The sequence below is a fragment of the Tamandua tetradactyla genome, chromosome 18, assembly GCF_023851605.1.
Source record: "Tamandua tetradactyla isolate mTamTet1 chromosome 18, mTamTet1.pri, whole genome shotgun sequence".
NCBI classification, from domain to species: Eukaryota; Metazoa; Chordata; class Mammalia; order Pilosa; family Myrmecophagidae; genus Tamandua; species Tamandua tetradactyla.
In genome coordinates, this window is record NC_135344.1 from 76127641 (window position 1) to 76144615 (window position 16975).

A 16975-nucleotide genomic window follows, 5' to 3' on the forward strand; every position below is an offset into this window, starting at 1 on the left:
TTTTCTACTCTGACTGAACTCAAAGGCACTGAGGACTTTGAGTACCAAAATCAGAATGACACTCCCAATCCATGGAGTGAGTTGGCAAATGAGATAGTCAAAATGTCACCATTTGATTCTTCTAATGCTTTGCTTGTACGAAGCCAGACTCTGGGGGATAATGTTTTTGACACCTTTACAGAGTTTTGTGGAAATAAGAGGTATAGCGATGTTGGTTGGTTGTTGTTATATACACTGGCTACATTAAGGAATGAAAAGGGTGGGCTTAAGATTTCAAACGAGAAGCTTAAGCGCTGTCTAACAGATATAGAAGTTTCTATGAGTATCCTGAAGGAAAATCTTATTTCCTGTAGCTGTAGACTTGACATCTCTGAAAATCAGACTCAGAATCTTATTGTTAGAGTAGCAACTTTACAATGTAAACTGAAATCTGAGTGTTGCATGCTGTCTGCCATTAAAGTGAAGGCATTGATTGGAAAGGAGTGGGACCCTGAAAGATGGGATGGTGACATATGGATTGATGATGTCGGTAGAGAGGTTGAAACCCTAGGTCATGCTGAGTCTTCTCTAGATAACTCTGTAATAGTTTGCCCTGAGGACATAACCACCCCACCTCCAGCCTGCCTTGAGGAGTTGGCCACCGAACCTCCTCCTGAAGGGATTAGCCCTAGAGTGAGTAATCCTGTTTCACCAGATGAAACTGCAAATGAAGGCCCTGAAGCAAATGGCTTGGAAGATATTTCTAATTCTTTTCATGACCCACCCCTACCAAACCCTCATTCCTTCCAGACCTATAACTAGACTAAAGTCCCAACAGGCCCCTAAAGGTGAGGTACAAAGTATCACACGTGAGGAGGTACGTTATACTCCAAAAGAACTGTGTGAGTTTTCCAATTTATATAGACAGAAATCAGGGGAATATGTGTGGCAATGGATCTTAAGAGTGTGGAATAATGATGGGAGGAATATAAGGCTGTATCAGGCTGAGTTTATTGATATGGGCCCACTAAGCAGAGATTCTGCATTCAATGTTATAGCTTGAGGGGCTAGAAAAGGTATTAACAGTTTGTTTGGATGGTTGGCTGAAACATGGATCAAAAGGTGGCCAACATTACTTGAGGTTGAAATGCCAGAACTGCCCTGGTATAATGTAGATGAGGGGATCCAGAGGCTTGGAGAGACTGGAATGTTAGAGTGGATTTATCATGCAAAGTCTGCTGTTACACCCCAGGAATGTCCGGAGGATGCACCTTTTTTACCAGAACAGTGAGAAAAAAATTTGTGAGACTAGCGCCATCATCCATGAAGAGCTCTGTGGTTGACCTTCTCTGTAGGTCAGATATTACTGTAGGAACTGCCGTCACTGAGCTGGAATCCTTAAACACAATGAGGATGATGGGATCCCGAGTTGGCAGAAGTCAGATGGCAGCACTTAATTGCCAAAGACAGGGTAGACGTGGCTATTATAATAGACAGCAAACTCAAAGCAGGTGTCACAATTATTTGACTCGCAGAGATTTGTGGCATTGGCTAATAAATCATGGGGTACCTAGAAATACTATAGAAGAGCAGTCTACTAAATTCTTGTTCGAGCTGTATAAACAAAAGAGTTCTAGGTCAAGTGAACACAAGTCTAACCTGAATTATAAAAACAGAGAGGCACGGCCCCTTAATCAATTTCCAGATTTGAGACAGTTTACAGTCCCAGAGCCCCTTAAATGAAGGGGAGGCCAGGTCCCTTTGGCAGAGAACCCTGTTACATTGCCACAAATTTATACTGTTAATCTTCCTCCAAGCCTTCCCCAAGGAGACTGATGGCCTTTTACCAGGGTAACTATGCATTGGAGAAAAGGAAATGATCATATATTTCAGGGATTATTAGACACTGGTTCAGAAGTGACGTTAATTCCAGGGGACCCAAAACATCACTCTGGTTCACCAGTCAGAGTGGGAGCTTATGGAAGCCAGGTGATCAATGGAGTTTTAGCTCAGGTCCATCTCATGTGGGTCCAGTGGGCCCCCGGACCTATTCTGTAGTTATTTCCCCAGTTCCAGAATGTATAATTGGTGTAGACATATGGAGCAACTGGCAGAATCCCCACGTTGGTTCTCTAACTCGTGCAGTGAGGGCTATTATGGTGGGAAAGGCCAAGCGGAAGCCACTAGAACTGCCCGTACCAAACAAAATAGTAAGTCAGAAGCAATACTGGATTCCTGGAGAGATTGCAGAGATTACTGCCACTCTTAAGGACCTGAAGGATGCAGGGGTGGTGACTCCCACCACATCCCCATTCAACTCTCCTATTTGGCCTGTGCAGAAAACAGATGGGTATTGGAGGATGACAGTGGATTATCGTAGGCTCAACAAGTGGTAACTCCAATTGCAGCTGCTGTTCCAGATGTGGTATCATTGCTTGAGCAAATCAGTACATCCCCTGATACCTGGTATGCAGCTATTGATCTGGCAAATGCTTTTTTCTCAATAGCTATTAGTAAGGACCACCAGAAACAGTTTGCTTTCAGCTGGCAAGGTCAGCAATATACTTTCATTGTCCTACCTCAGGTATATCAACTCTCCAGCCCTATGTCATAATCTTGTTCACAGGAAACTTGATCGTTTCTCCCTCCCACAAGACATCACACTGGTCCATTATATTGATGATATCATGTTTATTGGACCTAGTGAGCAAGAAGTAGCAACTACTCTAGATTTACTGGTAAGACATTTGTGTGTCAGAGGATGGGAGATAAATCCAACAAAAATACAGGGGCCTTCCACCTCAGTGAAATTTCTAGGTGTCCAGTGGTGTGGGGCATGTCGAGATATCCCTTCTAAGGTGAAGGATAAGTTGCTGCATCTGGCCCCTCCTATGACCAAAATAGAGGCACAACACCTAGTTGGTCTCTTTGGATTTTGGCGACAACATATTCTTCATTTGGGTGTGCTACTCTGGCCTATTTACCGAGTGACCAGAAAAGCTGCTAATTTTGAGTGGGAACCTGAACAAGAGGAGGCTCTGTGACAGGTCCAGTCTGCTGTACAAGCCGCTCTGCCACTTGGGCCGTATGATCCAGCAGATCCAATGATGCTGGAAGTGTCAGTGGCAAGTAGAGGTGCTGTCTTTGGCAAGCCCCTATCGGAGAATCACAAAGCAGACCCTGAGGATTTAGGACCAAAGCCTTACCATCTGCGGCAGATAACTGTTCTCCTTTTGAGAAACAGCTTTTGGCTTGCTCCTGGCCCTTAGTAGAGACTGAACGCTTAACCATGGGACCTGAGTTGCCTATTATGATCTGGGTGTTGTCTGACCCACCAAGCTGTAAAGTTGGGCATGGGCTGCAGCACTCTATTGTAAAATGGAAATGGTATATACGAGATAGGGCCAGAGCAGGTCCTGAAGACACAAGGAAGTTACATGAAGAAGTGGCCCAAATGCCCACGGTCTCCACTCCTGCCACATTACCTTCTCTTTCCCAGACCAGAGCTATGGCCTCTTGGGGAGTTCCTTACAGTGAATTGACTGAGGAAGAGAAAACCCAGGCCTGGTTTACAGATGGTTCAGCATGATATGCAGGTACCACCCAAAAGTGGACAGCTGCAGTATTACAACCCCTTTCTGGGGTGTCCTTGAAGGACAGTGTTGAGGGGAAATCCTCCCAGTAGGCAGAACTTCGAGCAGTGCATCTGGTTGTTCATTTTGCTTGGAAGAAAAACTGGCCAGAGGTGTGTTTGTATACTGACTCATGGGCTGTTGCTAATGGTTTGGCTGGATGGTCAGGGACTTGGAAAGACCATAATTGGAAAATTGGTGACAAAGAGGTCTGGGGAAGAGGTATGTGGATAGACCTTTCTGAGTGGGCTAAAAACATGAAGATATTTGTGTCCCATGTGAATGCGTACCAGAGGGTGACTTCAGCAGAGGATGGTTTTAATAATTAAGTGGATAAGATGACCTGTTCTGTGGATACCAGTCAGCCTCTTTCACCAGCAACTCCTGTCATTGCCCAATGGGCTCATGAACAAAGTGGTCATGGTGGTAGGGATGGAGGTTATGCATGGGCTCAGCAACATGGACTTCCACTCACCAAGGCTGACCTGGCTACAGCCACTGCTGAGTGCCCAATCTGCCAGCAGCAGAGACCTATACTCAGCCCCTGATACGGCACCATTCCCGAGGTGACCAGCCAGCTACATGGTGGCAGGTTGATTACATTGGACCACTCCCTTCATGGAAGGGGCAGTGATTTGTTCTAACTGGAATAGACACATACTCTGGATATGGGTTTGCTTTCCCTGCACGCAATGCTTCTGCCAAAACTACTATCCGTGGGCTTACAGAATGCCTTATCCGTTGTCATGGTATTCCACATAGCATTGCTTCGGATCAAGGAACACACTTTGCAGCAAATGCAGTGTGGGTATGGGCACATGCTCATGGAATTCTCTGATCTTACCATGTTCCCCATCATCCAGAAGAAGCTGGATTGATAGAACGGTGGAATGGCCTTTGAAAACTCAATTATGGTGCTAACTAGGTGGTAATATCTTGAAAGACTGGGGTAATGTTTTCCAGGAAGCTGTGTATGCTCTGAATCAGCGTCCGCTGTATGGTGCTGTTTCTCCCATAGCCAGGATCCAGGAACCAAGGGGTGGAAATGGGAGTGGTACCACTCACTATTACCCCTAGTGATCCACTAGGATAATTTTTGCTTCCTGTCCCTGAGACCCTGAGTTCTGCTGGTCTACAGGTTTCAGTTCCAAAAGGGGTAGTGCTTCCACCAGGAGAAACAACAATGACTCCATTGAACTGGAATTTCAGACTGCCACCTGGTCACTTTGGGCTACTCATGCCTCTGGATCAGCAAGCCAAGAAGGGGATTGCATTATTGTCTGGGGTGATTGACCCTATCGGGGAAGTAGGACTGCAACTACACAATGGAGGTAAAGAAGAGTTTTCTTGGAATATAGGAGATCCCCTGGGGCGTCTATTAGTACTACCATACTCTGTGATTAAAATCAGTGGAAAACTGCAACAACCGAGTCCAGGCAGGACCACTAATGGCTCTGAGACTTCAGGAATGAAGGTTTGGGTCACCCCACCAGGCAAAGAACCACGACCAGCTGAATTGCTTGCTGAGGGTAAAGGGAACATGGAATGGGTGGTGGAAAACGGTAGTGATAAAATGAACTTCGACCACGTGATCAGTTATAGAAATGAGGACTCTAATGCTGTTTTGTTCATGTTATACTATTTAAGTTGTAAGATATCAAGTTTAGGAATGAAAATTACCCAAGGATTTGCACCCTATTCTGGAGAGATTTAATGTGTTTCCAGTTATATTCAGGACAGTTAAGTATTGTTTGGTGAAAGAAAAAATGTGTGTTTTATTGTTTTTTATTTAGAAATTAGGTATGGTTTAAGGTGGTGTGTATATAGCTGCCAAGCTGACAAGGGGTAGACTCTCATGGTCAGGTTCATGTGTCAGCTTGGCCAGGTGGTGATACCTCTTTGTCTGTTTGGGCAAGTACTGGCCTGTCTGTTGCAATGAGAACATTTCATGGATTTAAATCACGATCATGTCAGCTGCACCCACAGCTGATTCCATTTGTAATCAGCCAAAGGGGAGTGTTTTCTGCAAGTGATGTTTAATCTAATCACTGGAAGCCTTTTAAGGAACATTCAGAAGAGACAGGCTCTCTTCCTGCTTTGGCTGGTGAGCCTCTCCTGTGGAGTTCGTCCAGACCCTCCATCGGAATCATCAGCTTCACAGCCTGCCCTATGGATTTTGGACTCTGCATTCCCGTCGTTATGTGAAACACTTTTATAAATTTTATATTTGTGAGTGTTCCCTGTTGATTCTGTTTCTCTAGTGAACCCTAATACACATCCTTTCAATCCAGCACAATGCATATATACAAACAAGCTATAAATTTCTAAGCATAGCACCACAGTTAGTCGTAGAACATATTTCAGACTTTCACATGGGTTACAATTTCACAATTTTAGGTTTTTACTTCTTGCTGGTCTAAAATACTGGAGACTAAAAGAGATATCAATTTAATGATTCAGCATTCATAATTCATTTGTTAAGTCCTATCTTCTATGTATAATTCCACCATCACTTTTGATCTTTCCGTACTTCTCATCGGGATTGTTTGGGCTATGGCAATTCTAAATTTTTTATATTGGAAGGGTCTGTCACTAATATGGAGTAGGGATATAGAACTATCTGATGTTCTGGAGAGGCTGGGCTAGGTTTCAGGACTTATCTGGACCAGGGACCCATCTGGAGGTTGTAGGTTTCTGGAAAGTTATTCTAGTGCCCAGAACCCTTGTGGAATCTTATATATTACCCTAGGTGTTCTTTAGGATTGGCTGGAATGGTCCTAGTTGGGGGTTGGCAAGTTGTGATCGGTAGCAAGATCTAACTGAAGCTTGCATAAGAGCAACCTCCAGAGTAGCCTCTGGACTCTATTTGAACTCTCTCTGCTGTTGATACTTTATTAGTTACGCATCTTTTCCCCCATTTTATCAGGATGGAATCATCAATCTTATGGTGCCAAGTCTGGATTCATCTCTGGGAGTCATCTCCTACGTCTCCAGGGAGACTTTCACCCTTGGATGTCATGTCCCATGTAGGGGGGAGGGCAATGATTTCACTGGCAGAGTTGGGCTTAGAGTAACTGAGACCACATCTGAGTAACAACGGAGGTCCTCCAGAAGTAACTCTTAGGTATGCCTATAGTTAGGCTAAGCTTCTCTGCTACCTAAATAACCTTCACAAGAGTAAGCCTCATGATCAAGGGCATGGCTATTGATTTGGGTGTCCCTAAAGTTTGACACAGTATCAGAGGATTCTCTGATGGCAAGGTTAATGGTTCCATAGTCTTTCTACCCTCCCTCAGGGGACTTTGCCAATACTTTTTGATTATCTTTTTAATATACTCTAGGATGCTTCCAGGCTTTACACTAATCTATACAAGATTAATGGACCTCTTTCTCATTCTGTGCTCTCTGTGTTTCAGTTGTTCAAATGAGCTATATAGATAGGTTGAATTAGATTACGCACTACAGAAAATTTCAGTTCTGGATCAAATAAACCTTTCTTCCAGTGGTCACAAAGAGTATATGTGGTTCTAAAATAGAGACACTGTCTTCCTTACCCCTATGTTCTGAATTCCTTTGACCCCAATCTGTTTCGCATGGTTCTTATCTCTCAATATCAGGTTATATATATAAAACAGCCTCTCCAAATCCAGAAGTAATAATCATCACTCCAGACTTAATGTGTCTGCTCTAAAAGCTTACAGTCCAGGCCCCCGTTTTCTTATAAGCATTTTCTAAAGGTGAAAATGTTTGTTGTTTTTTTTTGTTTCTGGCTTATTTTGTCTCACCAAATGTCCCACATGTTCATTCACATCATTGCGTGCCTGAAGACAATGTTCCTTTTTGCAGGAGCACAACCTTAATTCATAAGTATACACCATAATTCACCAATCTACTTCTCTGTCAGTGCATCCTTCAGCCACCTGCATTCATTGGGCATCATGTAGAGGGTCCAAAGTCCACAGTCCATCAGCATTCTCAATTTTAGATAATTTCATTGTTCCCAAGAGACAGAAAACCAATAAACACACACTTGCCAAATAGGGTATCAAAACCTTCTCTTAACTTCCAGCATTTTTGATATTTGAAATTGCAGCAGCACCCTACTTCATGATACCAAAATCTATTTTGGTTTGCTAAAGCTGCCAGAATGCAGAGTACCAGAAATGGGCTGGCTTTTAATGGAGATTTATTAACTTACAATTTACAGATCTTAGGCCTTGAAAATGTCCAAATTAAGGCATCAACAGGATCACGCTTGGACTTTGAAGAAAGGCTGCAGCATCTGGGACTCCTTTGTCACATGGGAAGGCACATGGCAGGCATCGGCTGGTTATTTGCTCCCAGGTGTTATTGCTTTCAGCTTCTGGTTCCAATACCCTCCCCCATGGGTCCTCTCTTAGCTTCTTTGGGCTTTTTTCTCTAAGCTTTCTGGGCTTTCTCTGCCCTTTATCCATTCATAAAGGACTCCAGTAAAAGGATTAAGACCCACCTTGAATGGGATGGGTCACATCTCAATTGAAATAACCTAAAACCCTCCCACAATAGGTCTGCACCTACAAGAATGGACTTAAAGAACCTGGCCCTCTCTGGGGTACATAACAGCTTCAAACCAGCACACTAGGGAAGATGCCTGAGCTGCTCCCACCCAGGGATTTGAGACTTCTCCTTGGCCTGCAACACGGTTGGAATTTTTGGTCATAAGATTATTTCATGGCCATGGTCATGTGCTTGGTTTCCACCAAGGCTCAAGAACAGACCAGTGACTACCTCTCAGTGGGTGTGTGGTTTTTAGCAGACTCTGAGACCTTATGGGGTCCAAATGCCCAGTGGGTACTCCTGACCTGGAATGGTGTTTTTCTCCTGTAGGCCTTAACCAGGGACCCAGGAGGGTGCCGAGAGCTGTGACACAAATGGCAAACCCAGGTGGGGTGACTAGGGGGCCATCAAAGGCAGTGGCTTTCCTTGTAAGGTGTAGGTGGGTCAGAGTGCCAGCAACCGTATAGTTCCACCAATCATGGGGCCTCCTTTTATTTGCTGGACAGAGAAGACTCAAAGCTTGGCTGTCAACTCCTTTGAAATGAGACACCATACCTGGGCCAGATTATGCCCAGGAATTACACTTGGTTTCTAGGTCTTTGTGCCTTGGTTGTGTTAATGGCCTAGCTGTGTTGCCACACGAAGGTCCCTGTGGGCAGTGCTCTGGTCTGGGCCCATAGGAGGATGCCCTTAGTGTAGCGGAACGCTAGTTCTCCCCTCTGGAGGGGGGCTCTGTACAGGTCTTGCCCTCTAGTTGATGCCAGACAGCTGGGGGGTTCAGGTACCTGTAGAAGGCTGTTAAAGGTGTACTGTTCATTTAGTCATCATTCATTCATTCATTCTGGAATGACCCAGTGCTTGTTCTGTGCCAGACATCAGGCTGGGGTCAGGGAACACTGGTACCTGCCCTCGGTGGTGTAGAGTCCCTTGGATGGACATAAACCTAAGCCTGCCCATCCAGCATAGAGGCTGTGCCAGTTTGAAAGTATTATGTACCCCAGAAAAGCCATATTTTAATCCTGATCCAACACTGTAGGGTGGAAACCTTGATTAGATTATCTCCACAGAGATGTGGTGTGTCCAATTGTGGGTGTGACCTTTTGATTAGATGGAGATGTGACTCCACCCATTCTAGGTGGGTCATGATAAGTTCACTAGAGACCTTTAAAAGAAGAAACGATAGAGAGACAGAAACTTCAGAGCAGAGCTGACACAGATGCAGATAACTGGAGAACAAAGACATGGCTGTTTGGGGAAGCTTGGAGCCAGCAGACGTCGCCATGAGATGTTCAGCAAGCCAGAACCTGGAGAGAGCGAAGGGAAGCCAGGAGATGATAGACAGTTCTGAGAAGCAAAGTGAGGAACCCCCACAGGAACAGAGGCTGAAAGCAACAGAACCCAGGATCAAAGGACCAGCAGACGCCAGCCACATGCCTTCCCAGCTGGCAGAAGTGCTCCAGATGCATTGGCCTTTCTTGAATTAAGGAATCTTTCCCTGGATGCCTTAGTTTGGACATTTTTATAAGCTTAGAACTGTAAACTTGTAATTTATTAAATTCCCCTTTTTAAAAACCGTTTTCGTTCTGGCATATTGCACTCCAGCAGCTTGCAAACTAACACAGAGGCCAACTGATCCTGAGCCTTGGATGGAGAGGGGTGCTGGGCAGCGCATTTGTGGTGTCCGCTACTGCACACTGTGGGTCCTCAGCTTGCGTGGTGATGGTCGCAGAGTCAGGTGCGTCTGCAGCCCAGACCAGCACTGAGGCCAGATGGGGTGTTGCATGGAGAGAAACTCCCAGAGAACTTTGCCTTCCTTGAGATCAGCAAAAGGGCAGTTGTTTCTTTTCCTTCCTCCAATACTGTTTTAGGGAGATCCCAGCAGTAGGTGCAGGTAGTCAGGTTGGTTCACAGATTCCACACGTCTCCCCAGCAGTTCCCATCAGGGCTCTAGGGCAAAGGCAAGTGGGCTGCACAGGAGGAATCTTTTCATGGAGCTCTGCAAGGGCCTGAGGGGCCCCAAAGCCAGGCCTGGGTAAGGGCCCCGTGGTGATGGCCTCAGGCTCCCAACTGGAGGGCCGTCTCTGCCCCCCTCACCCTATTGCCCGGTGGCAGGGCTTGTAGTCGCTGTGCACTCGTATCTAGAGACCCAGGAAGTGGCAGCTCTCTCTGAACTTCCCACCAGGCACAGGGACCCCAGCCTAAGCCCTGGTCCTGTTATCTCTGGAAGCCACGTGATCCAGGTGGGGGTCAGTGGGCTTTGCAGCTCCACTGAGGGCACCAGCGAGGCACCCATGGGCCGGTGATCTGATGCCTTCCCGTGAGTTCTACAGGGGTCAGGTTTGGGCACTGGTTATCACCCCCTGCCACCCTCTTCCTGATGGTCAATCCTGGGTGTGGGAGGGCTGGGGGCCACCTGGGGAGGGAGGGACACTTGTGCTTTGTGGTCTTGACGTTCACTGCTGGGGTGATTGCCCCTAGCGACCCTCTGCTTACTGAGCCCAGGATGACTCAGGCTTGACCCGGAGGCCTGTGGGCCACCTCTAGTCCCCAAGGCCACTGGGTGCTGGGGGAGTTGTCCCCAAGGGCTTTACGCGTTTCTCTACCGAGTGTGACAACTGGCAGTGCCGGGGGCATTTGTCTGCGCTGGGACCTGCTCAGAGTTCAGAGCGCAGCCTGGGGACTGTGGCCGTGTGGTCCCAGCGAGGGAGGGCCCTGCTGCCCCCCAGCCGAACCCCTTGGCTAGCTGGCTTATCTGCTGCATGGGGGTGCTTGGCCTGGGGGCTGGTGGCTAAAGCAGCGGGGTGGGGCCCCCTCAGGACTGCAGTTCTCTGTAAACAAGCCACCCTCTCGCCCTGGCACCCACTGGCCCAGGGCCTCATGCTCGACTGACCACCCTGCTCCCCACGCTCCTTTGTTGAACTGCTGGGAATCAGTGGCCAATTCGGACAAGGAGCCAAACTAAGGGGAACAGCCAAGCCTTTGTGCCCATCCTGCTGTGGCACAGATGATGCGCGAGCTCCCATGTCCCCTTCTCCCCACGGAGCAGCGCCAGGCGAGGTGGGACGGATGCAGCACAGATGGGGATTCCCTTTGCTGTTGGGGTGGCGGGGCCGAGGGGCCCGGGTGACAGGTTCAGGGACCAGGAGGCTGGGAGGAAAGACTGGAGTGGGGCTGGGAAAGGACCGAGGCAGAGGAGTGAACGCCCTGATGGGGCCTCTGCAGGGAGGGACCTGGGCTAGGGGTGCAGACTTGCATGTGGACTGCTGGGTGGGGGGCCCTGACTGCAGCTCCCTTCAGAGCCGGCAGAGAGGCCCTGCTGGGCCCTGTGAAGGGTGGAGGTGGAGGGTGGAGGGTGGAGGGTGGAGGGTGGAGGGTGGAGGGTGGAGGGTGGAGGGTGGAGGTGGAGGGTGGAGGGTGGAGGTGGAGGGTGGGGGCAGGCAGTGCCTTCTCACTGCCCAGGGTCAGGCCTTAAGGATTCCATGCGGAGGCTTGGCCTTCTCCGAGATACATGTTCCAGTTACCTTCAAGGAAGCCCCAAAAGAGAAACTTCTGCACCCAAGCAAGCCTCAGCCTGGGCTCTTGCATCGCCCTGGGACCCGCGTCGTGGGCTCTCCAGGCGTTTGTGTTGATGCATTGTTGTCTCTTGCCCCCAGCCACCCCTGGGACACGGTCATCAAGGCGGCCATGAGGAAGTATCCGAACCCCATGAACCCCTGCGTGGTGGGGGTGGATGTGCTGGAGCGGATGGTGGACGGCCAGGGCCGGCTGCACAGCCACCGCCTCCTCAGCACCGAGTGGGGGCTGCCCGCCTTCGTCAAGGCGGTGAGTGGGGTGCCTGGTCCCCCCTGCCTGGGGCTGTTCCCGGGCCCCCCCAGATGATGCGCTTGTGCACTTCCCCCGATTGCCCATCCCCTTGGCTCCCAACCCCGCCCAGTCTCGCCATTCCCCACTCCACCGTGGGCCAGGCTGCAGTCAACACTCCCTGCATTTCTGCACAATGGTTCCATAATGCAAATCAAAGGCTTTATCTGCCCAGGTGCTGGCAAAGCCACAGCAGTTGCATCCTTGCCTGTCTGTCCCTATGTCCTCTGCTCCACCGTGTCCCGTGCATGGCAGATTTCTGCCCCAGGAAGCTGGATGTAATGTCCCTTAGCCGGATGGGCTTCTTCCCCAGGACAGGCTTCTCCCCCAGGTGCTGCTCAGCTGGCTCCCATCCCTGTCCCCCCAGGCTCTGCTCACTCTGGCAGTGTCTGCCGCATCCAGCTCCCCCTCCCCTTGCCCCCTGAGCCCTTCCTGGTGTGGTTTACTGCTCCCTCCCGCTCACTATATTTGAATTCATTTATTGGGTTAATGTCTGTCTCACCCACTAGAATGAAAGTGCCCTGAAGACAGGGTCTTTCTCTGCTGTGTATTTTGCTGTATCCCCAGTTGCATTGTTTATTAATGAATAAATGAATGACTTAGCAAATGAAATGGTATTTTGGGTTTGATGGTATGAAATTATGTATTTTTTAATACATTCCAATATTAATTTTCTTTTGTTTTTTAGATTTTGGGAACCAGTAGGACTTTGACATACATCAAAGAACATTCTATTGTGGATCCGGTGGAGAAGAGAATGGAGCTGTGTTCCACCAATGTAAGCAATGACCTAAGAAGAGAAAGGTGCTTATATTTCTTGGTGATGGTGCATAATGCCTTCATTTAAATTTACTTCCAGCCCTTCTTTGGTCTAAATAATCTTTTATTTTTAATAGAAATGCTGAATTTATTTAGCAGTATTTTACTTATCTTTTTATTCAAGTATAATTAATATTTAGAAAACTGTGTGCATAATGATGGCTTGTCATGAATTGAACATCCCCATGCATCCAGCAGGCAGGTCAAGAAGCAGAGCGTGACCGGTCTCCAGGATGCCCCCCATTCTCCCCTCCACTATTCCCTCCAAAGGGATGCTGCTATCCTCAGTTCCAACAGCAGTGGTAATTTTCAAAGCTACTTTCTCCCTTCCTCTCTCACTTCAAAAAATTTATATTAGCCTAATGCAAATTCAGAAAAACAAGCTGGGGAAATGTATGGTCTTATGAATTATTGAAGTCATATGTATGAATTATTAAAGTCTTATAAAATATGACTTATTTTCTGCCCACATAGGAATGGTCTGATATGGGTAAAATCATTACACGGCACCCTCACACGGACTTTTTTCTCTCATCATATCTCCTTAACCTGCCCATCTTTATCCCCTCTGTCTGTTTACATCATTGTTCATTTATTCATTCCAGAATGATCCGGTGCCTGCTCTGTAAGGGGCAGGGACTACTAGGAGTAAGAGCTGTTTCCGCCCTAAATGGCGCACACTCAGTGGACAGGCCTAAAGTGTGCATAGTGCATGCAGGGGATGGGGAGGCTGCGCTGTGAGTCCACAAACATAGAGGAGGTAACAGTGAGGCGGGGCCTTGGAGGCTGGAAGGAACATTCCAGACAGCCCACCAGGGGGCTGGTGTTCTGTGCGCAGGTACCCTGAGAGAATGTGGGCTGTTCAAGAGACAAACTGGTGTTTCAAGACACGAAGGCCGAAGGCGGCTGGGAGATATGCTCTAGAGAGGCGCAGGAGCCACACAGAAGAGTTCAGAGTTTTTTTGCTGGGGCTAGGGAACCACTGGGGAGTTTGTTGCAGGGACATGAGGCAATCAGATGGTGTGTGGAAAGGTCACCCCAGGCAGCTCTGGGAAGAAGGACAGAAGGTGCCAAGGTGAGAGCCAGGGAGACTAGTCAGGCAGGTGTACCACAGCCCAGGCGAGAATCTGAGGACCTGGCCACCGGGAGGAGAGGGCTGGGCCTGGGTGCGATGCAGCTGATCGGTCTGGCTGTGGGAGATTTCTGTTTTGGGCATCGGTGAAAGCAGGGTCGCTTACTGAGGGTTGCAGGATGCAGCACAGGTCAGGGAAGAGAGGCAGGTTTGTTTGGACAGGCTGTGTGAGGTCTCCATACATTCTTGGCTTTGGCTGGGAGCTGAGGCTATATGTCTGGGGTGGAAGATGCAGGCCTGGGCCGCAAAGTCAGAAGCCCAGAGCACTGGAGTGGTGGTGAGGATGGAGATGGCGAACCTCAGCCTGTAGTGGGCAGGCACAAGTCAGGGTCTGCTGGCTGTGAGGAGCCCTGGAGGAGTAATCAGAGTACAGGAGAGGAAAGAGTGCATGGTGCTCCAGAAAGGGATGGAGGCGAGCTTCAAGATGGGAGGCTATGGAGAGCAAATCATAAGGGTTTCCACAGCCCTCTTTAGGCATTTTATTTGGGCGCTCAGTGTTTAAAACTATACAGGGAAAACAGGGCAGGGGTGTGGGGTCCTTGAAATTGTCCTCTCCCCTTCCCATGGTCTCTGAAGCATCTTTGAATTTCTAAGAAATCTGTGAATTCACTTGAAGACCACTGGCTCAGACTGCAGCAAGGGCCTCTGTTGGTCCCTCACAGGGGAAATCTGTTCGTCTTAAGGATTAGATTCTGAATGGCTTCCAGGCTGAAGCCCAAACTCAATCTAGTAAGTCCTGTACTGCCTGCCCAGCCTTCCAGCTCGACCCCCAGTCGAGCATAGGCACCAGTCACGGTGCATAAAGTCCCTTGATGAACCAGTGTCCTTTTTCAGTTCCTGACAGTTTACGTATTCTCTTCTCTCTGCTAGAACACATCCTGCTTTCCTTGGAAAATTCCATTTCATCTTTCAAGAAAGCTTAGTTTGTCAAGAAAGAGGGGTAGTTCATACTTCAGTGAAGTGTCATGGAAAGGAATGGGGTTCTGGAGTTAGGGCAGATTTGTGTTTGTGTAGTTAGATTCAGTTGTCAACTTGGCCAGGTGAAGGTGCCTAGTTCTGTTGCCGTGGACATGAGCTGATGGTACGTGAACCTCATCTGTTGCTGATTCCATCTGCAGTCAGCTAGGAGGAATGCCTGCTGCAATGAATGATGTTTGATTTAATTGGCTGCTGCTTAAATGAGAGACTCAATATAGTTCAGCATCCCTCATCTCAGCACTCGCAGCTCAGTCCAGGCCTGGAGAGAAGGCCAGCAGAGATCGCCCTGTGCCTTCTGGCATAAGAAAGAACCTCAGTTTAAAGTTAGCTGCCTTTCCTCTGAAAAACTAATGAAATATATCCCCTTTTATTAAAAGCCAATCCATCTCTGGTGTGTTGCATTCCGGCAGCTAGCAAAGTAGAACAGTGTTTAAATTCTGAAACTTTTTAACGTAAAAGCTCTATGATTCTGGTGAGCTGTCTACCTTTTCTGGGTCTGTTTCTTATCTCAAAAGAGAAAGAATAAAGCTCATAGTATTGTTATGAGGATTAATGAAGGGAAATAAGGTTTAGAAAGTACAGTGTCTGGCATAAATATATTGCACATAAAATTATAATAGCAAATCAGTTTAATTAATAGATATTATTAAATATTTCTATACAGTGTACTCATTGTAAGCAACAAGACCGTTTGCTACCTCAGTGCTCAGTAGGAGGAAAGAGATTTCTGGGATGGTAAGAGGCCAAGAAGGGAATTCAGTGTCAGATTATTACATGGGCAAAAAACAGTGTTTAAATCTGTCACTGCTGGATCGTTACATTGCTCTTGACAACTTAAAAAAAAGTATTTTATTGCAACTGGCTGTCTGAGAAGAGGATAATTTGGCATAAACTATGATAAAATTCTAGTGGAGCCACATGTGGCTATTTAAATTTAAATTAATAAAATTAAATTAATTCTAGTTCCTCAGTTTCTCAGTTTCACTGACCACATTTCAAGTGTTCCTTAGCCACATGTGTTTCATATCCATGCTGGACAGCCTAGATATAGAGCATTTCTGCTATCACGGAAAATTTTGTTGGACAGTGCTGTTCTAGAACTCTGGTTTTTCAATAGGTTTTAAGAGAAAGTATTATGTCAGTGTGAGGTCCATTTATTTACTGGATGCAATACCTGCGTAGACAAGATACAGTCTTGTTTTTGGTTTTTGTGTTTACTCACGTGAAATCTCAGGAGACTGAGCTTCAAGACCAGGGTCTGGCATGGGTGGGTGAAGAGCTTCCTGCTCATTTACTTGGGGAGTATTTTTTCCTTTTCTACAACTCTTGATGGAATTGGAGTTTAAAAGCACTTTGAAGTGAAGGCCCCGCTCAGGTTGCAAGTGGGGATGTAGAAAGACAGCAGATGACAAGTGAGAAGGAGCATCTAAGACACGGCATGTCCAAGGACTTAATGTGGTGAGACCTCCTGTGCCTAAATGCTGCCTCTGTCCTGCTTCCAGCAAGTAGTGATTTGGGGATCGGAGTGTATGGGAAGGCAAGAGAAATAGGAGCTAAAGCCATTGTTTCCTTCTCTTTTTAAAGATTACACTCACAAATTTGGTATCAGTTAATGAGAGGTTGGTGTACACTCCTCATCCAGAGAACCCTGAAATGTAAGTCATCACACCCTGGGCTGGGCAGGACACGGAGCCTCCCAGCCTTTCAGGGCGTCAGCCTTTATTTCTTGCTCATCTGCAGGACTGTGCTCACCCAGGAAGCCATTATCACCGTAAAGGGGATCAGCCTGGGCAGCTATCTGGAGAGCTTGATGGCTAGCACCATATCATCCAATGCAAAGAAGGTAAGGTATGCGTCTCAGTCCCAGGTTCGTGCTCTCGGTGTGGAGGGCCAGAGGGACGGGGTGAGATCCTAGTAAGAAATCCCAGAGCGCTGGGACTCGCTCTTCATCTGACTTGTCACCACCAGGGCATCTTGTTCAGCCGCATCCAGCGGAAGGGAAAGGCTGGCCGGGTCTGAGTGGAATGCCTCTGCGGGG

At 47.6% G+C, this 16975-nt stretch overlaps 1 protein-coding gene across 1 annotated transcript in view; it reads left to right on the forward strand.

Annotated features, from left to right (window-relative positions):
- PRELID3A (PRELI domain containing 3A) overlaps positions 1–16975 on the forward strand; it is a 63890-nt gene that overhangs the window by 35922 nt on the left and 10993 nt on the right. Inside the window, exons 2-5 of the mRNA XM_077136023.1 lie at positions 11801–11969; positions 12697–12786; positions 16522–16592; positions 16678–16780. Coding sequence (XP_076992138.1) covers positions 11801–11969; positions 12697–12786; positions 16522–16592; positions 16678–16780 — 433 coding nt within the window. The remainder of the gene's footprint in view (positions 1–11800; positions 11970–12696; positions 12787–16521; positions 16593–16677; positions 16781–16975) is intronic.